This window comes from Lytechinus pictus, chromosome 15 (assembly GCF_037042905.1).
Source record: "Lytechinus pictus isolate F3 Inbred chromosome 15, Lp3.0, whole genome shotgun sequence".
Classification (NCBI taxonomy): domain Eukaryota; kingdom Metazoa; phylum Echinodermata; class Echinoidea; order Temnopleuroida; family Toxopneustidae; genus Lytechinus; species Lytechinus pictus.
This window is the reverse complement of record NC_087259.1, coordinates 27,516,940-27,531,492: the sequence shown is the minus strand read 5'-3', so window position 1 is coordinate 27,531,492 and position 14,553 is coordinate 27,516,940. Positions and strand designations below refer to the sequence as shown.

The 14,553-nt window shown below is 35.9% G+C and overlaps 1 protein-coding gene across 1 annotated transcript in view; it reads right to left on the bottom strand.

The window, feature by feature from the left end:
• Window positions 1-12,707, bottom strand: part of LOC129278017 (NF-kappa-B inhibitor-like protein 1) — a 34,481-nt gene extending 21,774 nt beyond the window's left edge. Inside the window, exons 1-2 of the mRNA XM_054914217.2 lie at window positions 12,240-12,707; window positions 7,978-8,111 (exon numbers count right to left, since the gene is read on the bottom strand). Of these exons, the coding sequence (XP_054770192.1) occupies window positions 7,978-8,111; window positions 12,240-12,519 (414 nt within the window). The 5' untranslated portion in view covers window positions 12,520-12,707. The remainder of the gene's footprint in view (window positions 1-7,977; window positions 8,112-12,239) is intronic.
• Between the last annotated feature and the right edge of the window lie 1,846 nt (window positions 12,708-14,553).

Genomic DNA, 14,553 nt, shown 5'->3' with positions numbered 1-14,553 from the left:
TATTTGACATCATTTAAAAGATAATTTAATTCTCTTTACAATGATACCATGCTTGTTATGATCATGTCATCACGAAAAGAGCAGGATTCAAAAGTGTAGGATGATGTCTGAATTGAAAAGCTGCAAAACGAGCAGAAATAGTCATGAATGGTCAATACAGAACATGATTCTTTGTCTGTTTTAATAGAGATGAAAATCCATTCAAATCAAGTCCCTGCTTCTTAATTTTTTATGTTTTGTTGTGGTTTATGTAGTGATGGTTTGTTTGTTTGTTTGTTATATATTTGCTTGTGCAGGGGTGTGTTTCATTCCATGTTAATGTTGATGTTAAGGTGCATGAAAACAATTAAAAGAAACCGCTGAGAAACTCACTCATCACCACGGAAAAAAAGAACAGTGACTTTCAATATTGTGTCATTTTGCAACTTTTGAATTTTGACCTTGCCCCACATTTCAAGGCACTGCACCTCCATGTGAACCATAATCATATCATATAGGGTATCATTTTAAAGAAAATTAAATGATCTATTCATTGATATTAATAACACATTGATATTTACTAAAACCGAGGAGGGATTAACGATCAAAGTCAGATTTCCAAACTTTTTTTGAGGAGTTTATATTTAGTTTGGACCTGGCATTTACTTATGAAATCAAAACAAACGATACATACATACATTCACTATACATATTGCGCCTTTCCATTAACATGCTCGAGGCGCTTAACAAAAATATGACAAAAATATGAAGTGGGTATTAATGAGAAAAAGATATGTTCCCGGGAAACGATCGCATGTTTCCATAGGATTAAAAAATTGTGAAGTCAAACCAAAATCTGGTCAAGACTTTCCTTGACGACGCAGAATTATCAGTGACTATATGGACTAAACTGCTAAAGCTAAGCTTATATCAATTTTCACAATGATAACAATAATTTCATTAGTGTTTCCGGAAGGATTTTGAGTTGGGGTGGGGGTGAGAAGAGAAAGGGGAGGGGAGGGAGCAGAAAGGGGGAGGGAGTCGAAAGGAGGGGTTGCTTTAACATGCTATGGGCGGTGTGTTATTTTGTCTACAATAAGGGGATTTTGCAACACTATGCAGACGCTTTCTTAAACGTAGAGAATCTATTATCAAAAGCCCTTCATGACAAAGCGGTCTTTGTCAAAAGTTTGTGATTCAAAACAGCCGTACCATCCGTGACTCTGGACAAACGACGTATTTGCAATTTTTCGTCAGGTCGGAATTTTACGACGCTCGTTTTGTCCCTGCTCACCAATTTTCGACATAGACCTCTGAGCTCTTCGTTGTGATTTTGAAGTTCATTTTCAATAGATTAACTATGTTTTACAATTAATGAAATTATCTCGATGTACGTAATTACATTTTAGTAATTACACTGCAAAAACACCGGTGTTGATTTAATACCAGCCCGGTATCAATATCTGTACACACCAGAGAAGCGTTTAAACAACACCAGTTAATAATCAAACCGATATTGGTTTAACACTTATTGGTGTTGCTTAAATTCCAAATTGGTATTAGCCTAAAAGTAACACCAAACCGGTGTTGTTTCAACACCTCTCTGGTGTGGACCGATATAGATACCAGGCTGGTGTTAAATCAACACCGGCGTTTTTGCAGTGTATTCATAGCTATTAAGCATGCCTTTATTGGTTTGGTTTCTTGACAGTCCTACATATATTTCGTTTTGATTATGGTCACTTATTGCTTATTTGAGAATGTTCAGTTTGTTTGGATAAAAATCAATAAACTATTTGAATTTCAATAAAAAAACTGTAAGTTATGAACGACATTACTTACGACTAACGACTCTTTTCTGTAATATAGATCAAATCCAAATTACTTGTATTCCCTCCAGCTGATATTCAAATCCAATCTTTATACAGTATAGAATTATCCTTTCTTTAAAGAATATTGGAGTATGGGTCGTCAATTGCGCATAGACTCATCTTTATACACATCTATGGTATTATGATCATGGATCTCCCATTAACTCCTTATTCCTTATGTCCTTGGAAAACAACATTCTGTAAGATATTCATAGAAACAGAAGCATTTTTAATGACTTGAATGCTTTTATCATGCATCATTATCAAAGATGGACTGACCTTCACAAAATTATTCGCAATGTAGAATTTTTAGTTGACCTGTAATAAGCCAGTCTACTCTATGCTTGTCTTGATACATTTACGTTTGTCATGAAGAATGTGAACGTTTCTATCAGTGGAATTATGACGAGGCCAGACTTGGCGTTTCGTGAAAAATCTCAAAAACGTTGCGAGAGCGAAGCGAGAGAGCAAAACTTTTAACCTTATCTAATATTTAAAAAAAAGAACCATTATTTGATAGATTTTGATTCACTATTAAAGAAATTACATAATCTATCATGACTCGAGATCAATTTGAAAAATCATTAACCCTAACTTATCCTGGATGATTATCATATTCAATAAAGTATAGTGAAGATGCAGGATCTTATTAAAAAATGCAGTGTTTGGTATAAATCAAGACTAAAAGACAGACGCCTCTCAATGAGAAGAAATACAATTTAAAATGATTTCGAAATCGCCTAAAAATACGTATCTACTTCACTTATGAAAAAAAAAAAACATGAAGCGTATATATACAGTGATATACCATGTCAATGTGTTATCGTTTGACCAGTTATACCGTCAAACATTACTAATTCGAATACTACTGTATTTGAATTTGTAAAGCAGCCTGCCAACACTTTATCTTGAAACAATGGACGTGGAATTAATTTAATTAATTGAGGAAGGGGCCTTTAGAGATCAGATTGCACAATACGTCTGATACGCTATTCAACATATAATGCCCATGCAGGCAGAACCCATGTCTGCAAACTAATATCTTTACAAGGGGAGGGAATGCATGGGGTTTAGTAGGTGGAAAGGGGATGTTAATTGGCGAACATTAGATGAGTAGGGGATTAGTAATAATCTATCGAAGAGGGGGTGGGGGTCCTGTCTGAAGTTCGGTTGTGTTTAAAACAAGCAGAAAATACAGTTGATAATTTATAAATGGTAATTTTGAAATGAAGGTTCGTAGACATTCATCAAATGGTCACATTGTTATGAAGGATTAAAATTTTGTTTCAGTGACATGCCATGATCCCAGCCCCCCATCATGCATTATCAACTAATTAATTGCCAAATTTGTGGTTCATGATGCTTGGATTAGTTATTTTTACATTATGTAGAAACGCATAGAACTATATTATATAATATTATTTATGGAATGTAAAGTAATATATATATTTTTTTTTGAAAAAAAGACTCTAAATTGAATTTGTATTAGGCGGCATATGCTCTTGATGTTGATATTGCTCACACGTGACGTCACATATTTAGAACTTCAGAAAATAATAACATTGTAATTTTTTATGGATAGCCAAAATTATCACGTTTTTTTCTAATTATGTGTGTTTCATTAAATAAAAAGTGACTGCAGGTGGGGCTTGACTTCAAAGAGGCATTCTAATTCCAAGGCAATATTAATATCACCATAACATGTCTCACAGCATTACTATTAAATCATAATTATGATGGGGAGAAACAAATACCTCGAATATGTAAAGAAAACGTAGCCGCAAATGGCGCAGGGCAGGGATGTGGAAAACCCCCTCTTTTAAACCATTTTGGCTTGGCAACCTTGACCATTCGCAACAATCGACATCCTTGATAGAAACACTTCGCGACGAAATTGTCAATAATTGTTAAACTAGAATACTTTAGCAAACTCTCATTATCTCAGAGGCTTAATTAATATTTCTTATAATTGTGCTTGAATTAGTTGAAGGAGATGCATCTCGTTAATTCCCACCTCCAACTTGCACTCAACGTACCCCATGTTGCAAGAGATTATCTCAGATTCAATCTTCCAAAAGCGGGACCCTATAATATCCCTGGATTAATAACGATGATCCCAAAACCCCGTTCATCCTCAGCCACTCCCAGTTCACAAGACGAATATTGTTGTAATATGATTTTTTTGTAAGGGAAAACTTTTAAGCAGGGTCAGTGTCAGAAGGAAGTGCTAGTGAAGGTTGTTCTTGTTCTCGAAGACAGGTTCAGGCTTAATGCGTTTAAGAGCGAATACAAGGACAAATATTCCATATTGCTCGGATTGAATTTTGCTTAAGATTCGGATGAAACTTGAAAAAGTTTGTTTTTTCAACCGATTTTCATAGAACATAGTTTTGTTTGTTTATTTTACACCATTAATTCATTTAATGTAGATTTTCGGGCTGGAGTACCCTTCAGATATCATGAGTAATTGTTCATTGTATGAACTGTACTTTCGCAGCATTTACTTATCTTGTCACGGGAAAAATACATTGCCCCAAATGTCTATTTTTCTTTATCTTTGCATGCTGAATGTAAATATTCCAGGGAAATTCGATCACGAGTAACGACAAGCGTGATTTCCTAATACCCAGAGGTACCTTTGTCTTGACTTCTAGATTTCAAAGATACCATAACGCACGTGACAAACGTACAGGTGCTCGAATATTGTTGTTTTATGTAGTCATGGAAACACTAGCCACGTGGTGCAGATTGGCATGGAAATGATTATTTTTCAGATTTAAAAGGGAAGTTTGGGAAAAGAGAGGTAAATAAGAATGTAATTTTCGAGATGATTATTACACTAGCATGCCCAGACAATGCTTGGAGTTCTGCAGCGACCAAAATGCTCGATATCTCCTCTAGAATATTAATAATTATTATTTATTCTTCCACACTCTATTTTATTGAATTTAAATATATACATGTATATCAATCGGTGGTGAATAATGACCAGTCAAACTCTGGCTTTATTTTCAATTTCTTATGCATTAATTCAAATCAATCCTGAGTTCAAGATCAAGAAACAAAAAGAAAATAAATACCAAAGCAAAAAAAAGGAAAATAAAAAATGGCAAAAATGCCCATAGACACATCAATGATTGGCCTATGAGAGATTGTTATTCACAAAACAAATGAAGTAAAATAATTGTAAAAAGGATACACACGTATTTCTAGTGTTCAATGGGAGCTACTTAAACGTAACAAATTATAATAGCAACACTTTGCATTTTTTTTCGTATCAGAGACAGTAATTAGGGCATTTTCACTACACAGACGCTTTCTGGAACGTAGATAATCTATTGTCCAGAGGCCTTCAATGACAAAGGGGTCTTTGTCGAAAATAGGTGAATCAAAGAAGCAGTGTCGTCCTGGACTCTGGACAAACCACATGTTTGCAATTTTTCATCCGGTTCGAATCTTCGGAAGATCTGGGGCCCGTTTTATAAAGAGTTACAACTGTTGTAACTTTGCCATGATGGCAACTACCATGGTAACCGGGCTCAGCAGCCAATCACAATCAATGTTACCATGGAAGTCGTCATAATAGCAAAGTAACAACAGTTGCAACTCTTTATGAAACGGGGCCTCTGCTCTGCCGGTCCACCAACTTTCGACAAAAGCCTCTCAGCTCTCCATTGTGATTGGCTTGCATTTTCAAAGGAATTTGCGCGTTGTACAAACCGTCTGCGTATATACTGCAAAAACGCTGGTGTTAATTTAACACCAGCCTGGTATCTATATCGGTCCACACCAGAGAAGTGTTGAAACAACACCGCTTTGGCATCAGGCTAACATCGATTTGGCATTTAAGGACGTTCCACAGTTAAAGTGACATCCATGTCATTTTCACCAAACTTTGCACATAGATATTTTAGAACCTTAATATTTGAAATATGCAAAAATTAACATAGGTCCATGTGCTTGATTTTTTGCTATAGAGCTTCAAAGTTCACCCAAATTGATGTTCTTAAGAATTGCGCATTCAAAAGAATTTGGCATTTTTAGACCGCCCAAGATTACTACAATGAGTTTAAACCTCCATTACTCAGTCAAAATACATGAAAAAGTCATCAAATTTCGCAAGAAAGTTAATAATTGTATCGTTAGAATGGAGAATCTATTAATAGTGCTATTTGTTTGCAATTTTAAGTTTAACAGCACCGTCATTTCTTAAAAATGGCGTAAAAGATAACAAAATCCCTATCTAAAAAATGTAAAATTTCAGTAACAAACTACAAACGTACAATAAATGCTGCACTTTATTCAAAATCCATGTCATTTTCACCAAAATTTGCAGAGTTGTAGAGGAAGGAATACCTAAGAGGTACAAACATTAAAAAATAGGGGTTCATATGCTTGTTTTTAAACTATCAGCATTTTTATTAGAGCAAATGTGCTTTTTAAAACACAAAAAATGGGACGAATGCTTAGTATCTATGTGAAGAAAAAATCAAAACCACTCTACCATTTATTCAAAATCGGGGTAGTATTCGTGATTCTTGGCAGCACTGCAGAGTAAAGTATTTTGAAATTGTAGAGAAATTTTTTTTTAATGGTCCATTGAATAATTCAATTTTTTAGCTTCATGAAATAACGCATCGGATCTGCAGTTAAAGTGCAGAAGATGAGAAAAATCAGCTCATACCCGCAGCTAATTAATCACCTGTTCATCCATTGTGACGTCAGCGCGCAGAGTGTAAACTATGCGCAGATCATAATGCGCACAAATATAACTGTGGAACGTCCTTAAGCAACACCAATTACAGGGGCCGCGGAAGCGGGGGGAGGGGGGTGGCTTCAGTCCCCACTTATTTTTACAAAACCGTGTACAAAAACGTTAAAATGACCATATTATGATTGTGATTTTTTTGCATGGTCAGCCCCCCTGAATTAGTGTTAAAGCAATATCGGTTTGACGTGTTGTTTTAATGCTTCTCTGGTGTGAACCGATAGAGATACCAGGCTGGTGTTAAATTAACATCGGCGTGTTTGCAGTATCGTGATTACGAAAATACGCTAACTCACGTAACTCTTCCATGTAAACATACATGGCAAGTATTTTCTCCTCTTTCTGGGGCCTTATATATAACTTATATATAGGCTAGGAATATACACGCAGCTGTCTGCAGTGGTCAAAATAATTATCAAAGGTATCCGCTGACATCTTTTCAAACCATATGTGCTTACAATATTATTATACCCCAGTATAGTACTATAGTAGCATGATCAATGGCAATAATCATAGACAGGCTATACGGTCAAGAATTTCACAGGTCTCTTGGAGACACATCTCTTCCGTTCTTTAAAATAGTATTTTTCGTGCTTTGTGTCAAAGTATTTTTTTAATAATTGTCCTATCATTCTGTAGACCTTTTTCTAAGCACATGGGGACTTGAAGTCATTTGTTTTCGTGTGTGATTTTTCGCTCTAAAAAATTGTTAATTATCGTTCCTAACATCATCAAAACAAACGAAAAAATAGAACAAAACAATGATTCACCAAGAGACTTTAACACACTAACCTCGTACATAATAGTTATGGAATGCCAGGATATAAACTTACAGTTACAACTGATTAAAATACAAAAAATAAAATCAAATTTTCGGCAGACTGATAAAACAGCAACAGAGAAGTTCCTTAAACACCGAATAACCACAATAGAAAACAAATAAGGAGAATTAATAAGGGGATACGTAGTAAAATCGCACTTGTAAGTATATATTCATGACTGGCAAGGGGTGACACAAAGGTATTTTGCACCCGGCAATAAAATTATGAGGGTATAACTACGATTCAACCCTCTCCACTCTATTAAAAAAAAAATCCCGTTCTTTAATATTTTCTTGTTACTTGAAAAAAAATCAAAGGGGACAACTGCCCCTTCCCCCTTGAAGAGACGCCCTGCTACAGGTAAACATCAATAGATTAAAGTTGACATTTTCTTACTTTTATGACCCCGTTCTTTATTCATCTTTTCTGTACGATCTTGGACAAGAAGCAACCTGCTGTCAACGGAGTTATATTTATGTATTTGTTGGTTTGCTTTTGTTTATATGTTGTTAAGGAATGAATATATTTTGACTCTCACCGTCATGGTAACAAATTGCCATTTGTTGTTCGATTCATTCATCATCTGGCGGGGTGTGAATCCGATATCATTACTCATATCGATTACATTACGATCGCTCCTCTCCAAGATGGGGATGACAAGCTCTGAAAAGGCTGAAAATGGAAATTGAGAGGATTTATAAACTTGTGTCAATAAAACGAAACTAAATTATAGAAAATGGTAATGATAAAGATTATACCTAATACTACTACTCTACTGCTGCTGCTGCTACTACTACTATTATTACTACTACTACTACTACTACTACCACTACTACTACTACTACTACTACTACTACTACTACTTCTACTACTACTACCACAACTACTACTGCTACTACTACTACTACTACTACTACTACTACTACTCCTACTAGTACTCTAATTATTATCATCATTACTATCAATATCAGTATAGGCATAATTAGCCCCCTAATACTATACACTCATTGGGTGATTTCAAGTACGGTGTTGAAATCTGGTGTTGGTGTTGTGACAACACCAACACCAGCCACAACACCGTACTTGAAATCAGGCTGGTGTTGGGATTGACCTCGGAAAATACGACGTATTTCCGGCAGTTCGTGTTGAATGCTGGTGTTGAATGTCGTCTGCTGAACCCAGCACTGCGGCTGGTGTTGACGATCTACGTGTAATTTCCCCATTCACCAACACCAACCCCCAGGGATTGGGAAAATCATGATTTCAAGTTCGGTGTTGGTGTTGGCAATCTCAAGCTCGTGAACAGGCGGCGAACACGATGAAACATCCCCGTAAAATTAGCTTTTACAGTTAAGATGAGTACAAATCATTTGAGCTGTATATATTTTGATGAAGAATAGTGTTCACTCTTTCGAATTCTATAATTAATTAAAACATTGGTATTCTGTACGATGAGAATTTAATGCATTTTTCTCCGATTTCATTTTCGTCGTCGAGACTTCTCGCGTGAAGTTGAGATGATTTAGCAGCGCAGCGCAGAGGCGTGACGTCATGTGCTATCGATAACACAATCGGTATCATTCCTCTGAACCCAGCTCGGTGTTGGAGCTCGGTTCAGCGGCCTTTTTACGCTCTCAAACACCAACACCAACACCGAACACCGAACTTGAAATCACCCATTGTTATTGTTATAATTATCATTATCATCATCATCCCTACCATGATCATCATCATCATCATCTTCATCATGATCATGATCATCATGATCATCATCATCATTTTATTAACAAAAAAAACATGCAATAACAAAATAATAACAACAGAAACCCTAGTAATAATAGAAGCAATGGCACTAATCGTGATAATTATTGTAGTAATCATTAAAGTGATAGTACTCATCATCATGCATAATCAGTGATAATAAAAATGTAATATAAATCATGAAAGTGAGAACAACATCAATGATGTGATTAACAAGTGATTATAATGTAAATTCATAAACACTCCCTTCTGCAAAACAAAATAAACAACAATGAAACTAGATTTATTGTAAATTTCTGCACCCGTATAGTCTTTCCGGCGTTTATAACCATGAGTTCACGAGTCTTATACAATATTTGTTTGAATTATTCTATTTTTCCGTCCGACCCCTCTTACCATTATATACATCTTTGCCGTCCAAATGGGGAATAATATTCTCTTTTTCTCCCTTGGCCTGATTTTCTTAGAAATTAGGGGATATTTTAATCGGGCCGGATACATCCACAAATCAGATGTATCCCCTTGCAATCCCATGTATAAACCGTCTAGCTGGGTAAGGATATTAGGAATTTCCCCCTCTTAGAATGCTTAGTCCCACTTGATGGTGTTAGATGTATGTTACCAGCCACATGCGCTATGATGGGGCAACATGAAGGAGCGTTTCCCGCCAAGAATAGTCATGCTCCTTTCGGGAGATTGAGAAGTGATACAGAACAACCCATGACGAGAAAGACCTGTTTTATACACTCTCAAATGATTAATAATAATACATGATATTTAAAAGGCGCTTTATAGACCCCTGTTAGACCCCAAAATGTAACCCCTAAACTTACAAATACGCCCACAAAATAACATACAAACAATTTACCCACAAAGTAATGTAAGAATTAGTGCTTTGGAAGCGCACGGAGACGTTATATCAACATGATCAAAATGTGATATGCGCAATGCAAAAACTGTTCATCAATGTTATAATTATTTTCGCATCTAATGTTTCTTCAATTACAAACGCTGCACAAATTACATTTGATTCAAGTCAAACTTGGATTGTCATCTATAAAAACCAATATAAAAACGCCGATTAAAAATTAACAACAATTAAATTCGCTTATGACAGTTGGTTCATGTATGTAAATGATTTGTTTAACTTTTGCATTATAGTCTTAAGAAGATTGCTAAATTTTCATTTCCTGTCAGGGTTTTTGGTTCAATTAACTGTTATGAATAATATTAGTCTGTTTATTTTCTTGTTTCAAATTTATTAAGTATCATAATTATTATCATATTAAATGTAACACAAAATCATACATTCATACAGACCATTTTACCCGATATTGGGTAAATTTTTCCGCGTTACATTTGTTTGATTTTTCTATATTGATTCAAATCAACATTTTTTCTGGGGTGAACTTGACCTTTAAACGAAATCAGTCAATTGCAGAAGTACCTGTCTCCAAATCAAAGACAACAACAACAAACTTTCTAGATTTATATTTTTTCTTCTCTCTCTCTCATCTCGCTAGGTGAATCATAATTCAATAGGGCATAACATTGACTTAATATTGTTGTCGCATTATGAAGCGTATGTCGTATAGAGTCTGTGTAAAATCCAAGTAAACAGAAGGTGATAAAGGTAAAGTGTTAACGGTCAAGTCCACCCAGAAAAATGTTGATTTGAATCGAAAGATAAAAATCAAACAAGGATATTGCTGAAAATGTCATCAAAATCGGATGAAAAATAAGAATTTCATCAAAATCGGATGTAAAATAAGAAAGTTTTGATAACTTTCTTATTTTTCATCCGATTTTGATGAAATTTTCAGCGTTATATTTGTTTGACTTTTCTCTATTGATTCAAATCAAAATTTCTCCGGGGGTGAACTTGACCTTTAAACGAAATCTGTCAAGAAATAAGAACGTTATGGCTGTTTGAGCAGGGAGTTGGGAGAGATCCCCAAGACTATTATGTACTATCTAAAAAAAAAGGTTTACCCAATATTGGGTAAAATGCTGGTTGGGTAAAAAGATACCAAATATTTTGTAAATTTTACGCAATGTTGCATTGAAATAGCCCGATGTGGGGTAGAAAAATACCAGCAAACATGCATGTTCCCTTTTTACCCAAAATTGGGTAAAATATTACTCGGTGTTTTTACAATGTAATTTTTTAACTTGGCATATATAGTAAATCATTAGAAGTTGTAGGGACAACTTTCCATATACCTTCACTTAATATCAGGGATTTTTGGTTTCCTCTAAGTATCTATTCCCTTGGGGCAGTAATCAAAATACAATACAGGTAGCATATTGTTTTATGTTTTCATGAATGTAAAATATAATTTGAAGTCAAACTTTTAAAAATAAATTTGTCATCTTATTATTGAATTAGAAAGAGTAGTGATTGCCTTAATTACATCACTATGACATCACCAATTTGGCCAATTTGAAATTCCGTAGATTGAAAGTCAATCTGATAGAGTGTGGTCAGGGACTAATCTAAAATTGGATCAAGTTTCAATCGAATAAGATTGAATTCTAAATGTATTAGATTAAAAACTTTAATAAAAATTCGGATTTGTTCCTGATCACAATCTACTTCCATCTAAGAAATTTAGAGTATACCAATTTGCACAACTATAAAAGAAATCTTTTTAATCGTTTGTCTGATATAGTTCAAACTTTTGCCTATCTTCTTGTCTGATTTTTCTTTTTCCTCTAAAAAAACCTTTTAATTTGGTCCCCAGTTAAGTTGGACCTCTGAAAAGTCATGCTAGGCAAAGTGACAATAAGTTCACTTAGGAGCAACCGCGATTAAGAAAAATGTAATTTTCTTGTCTACTACTCTTTCTTTTTAATAAACACTTCTAAAATTACATAAATGTTATAATATAAACCAAGAATTACCAAAATATCTAAATAAGTAATAACTTTGCTGGTTACGAAAATAGGTCTCAAGTTTGCGATGTATAGGCTATAGATCTAATTCCCCGCTAAATAGAGGTCACTAATTCCAACAAACCATCCAATGTTGAAACTCACCATATTCATCACCATGCAGAACACGACTTAGAGCCAGATGAAGTGGGGTATCCCCCTTGGAGTCCTGAATTTCTGAGCTTGCCCCGAGTCTCATCAGCAGCCGGACAATCTTCTCGTGCCCGGCAGCGCAGGCAATGTGAAGCGGCGTCCGATGGAGCTGATCCCGGTGTCGAATTTGATTTAGATCAAGAAGGGCATGTTTCTTTAGGTATGATTTCACTTTTAAAACTTCCCCTTCCCTGATGTAGTCCAGAAGTTTCTCCTCTGTAGATTTCCCCATGGCTAGCTTAAGCCAAAGCGGCTCGAAAAAAGAACAAATGTATTCAACAGCAAGCAATAACAGATTTGCCTTCACTGAGAGCAGACGACCTATTGCCAAATTTACAATTACCTCGCAATTTAAATTTGTGACTAATCTCTAAAATCCTTTCGCGCGTGTGCAGCCGTGGACATAACGCGACATACAGTGCGTGCATCTCGCTGAAGATGAGCAATGCACTGGGTATCTTTTTAACTAAGAGGGCGGACATTAATATTTCATTTTCATAATACAGTCCGACCTCTCTTATCCGGCCTCCCCTTATCCGGATCTCTCTATTATCCGGACGCACACTTGCCGAGATTTTTTTTCAATTCAATTTTATTAGTACGTGAGGAAATGAGATTGCAATCTAAACTCAATCCTATACGCAAACTCACTTTGATTAAATATATTTTCCAGTGTAGTCTACCTAAAACAACATTATTTTTCATGAAAATATCTCACCCAAATCACCAAAAGAATTTAGGCAGGATAATTTTCCAGTAAATCGGGGTGCAGTGTAAACATTTCATCACGTTCTCTTGTTGTTTCCCCGGGAAAAACAACACATGTTCGCTAGCTAATGCTCGGCCTCAATATTAATACGGACAGCTCAGCGCCATCTATCATGTTTGAGCCTACAGTCAGTATAACAATGGCTGACATTGCGAAGCTGCGATAGCGGCCGCGATGATCTAATTGTAAAACTTACTTTCATCGAGTCATTCATTCTCTCTCTTTCGAGGTATGCTCGATTTATACCTCAATCATTTTAGCAGGTAAATTATCCAACAGTTTTGGCCATCGTTCGATTTCATTTCCGTAAAAATTACCGCCTATAATTTGCACTGACACTGCAGTGAATACATGTCTGTACCGTACGCCCGGCCCACAACAATAGATAACGTGTAGCTAGCTACCGCCGCGTTGCGGGGATCGAGGCCGCAGCTTGCGTGTATTTAATATTGGGTCTCCCAGATCCGGATAAATCCCTTATCCGGATTGGTGCTGGTCCCAATGTGTCCGGATAAGAGAGGTCGGACTGTACATGTATAATTTTCAACAAAATACAAATAAAATAATCATATTGCCATTAGTACTCCTCATACACATCTTCGGGGTTTGATTGAACAAGTAAATAGTGTAGGCCTACCCAAGATGGCGAATACAGGAGCCGCGGAACGGTTTTCAAAGTGGGGGGCTGACCATGCTAAAAATCACAATCATATGGTCATTTTTACGTTTTTGTACACGGTTTTGGAAAATAGTGGGGGGGGGGGGCCTGGAATAGTATGCTGTGCAAAGCCTTCACTCGAGTTGAAGGGTCTGAATACACAGCCTACAATGACACGTAACATCAAGTTTTGTCTTTTGTGAAGATCCACTTGTTGATCAAAGTTTCAATCAGGGTCTGTGCTGCAGACTAGGTGAAGTCAGTTACTAATGATACTATTATGAAATGCTTATGATGTTAAAAAGCGAATATTATTTTTTACTTCCATCACATTTATCATTTGCAACGGTTTGCTAATACAAAATATTCAGAAAATGTGTCATTATATTCTTTGCAGGAAAGAGTTCTTGAACTTCTCTATAGGGTATGGGCATGCAGGGCTTAGAATGCTTATTATTTATATTTCTGGAAATTGAATAAGGTACGGAGTGTATTCAAGGCGTTTAAATCCAAGAAAGGGTTAGGTGGGGGAATACACATCGAACAAAGACAAAATACGGACCGATGTTCACAAGGACTATAGGCTTACGAAATTAATTTCAACTTTGTTAAGGAATTGGAGCCGACTTCGTGTAAACTCGCCCACTACATCATAGACCCCTAAGTTCGAGCGTCCTTTTTAGGGGCGGATACATCCCCCCTTTGAGGACAATTTCGTTTGCTTGTTAGAAAAGTTGTGGCCCCCTTTTCTTGTAAAATTGTACCCCTGGGAGGCTTCACTTTTTTCAAAAACCGTGTACAAAAACATAAAATCGACCATATGATTGTGATTTTTTGCA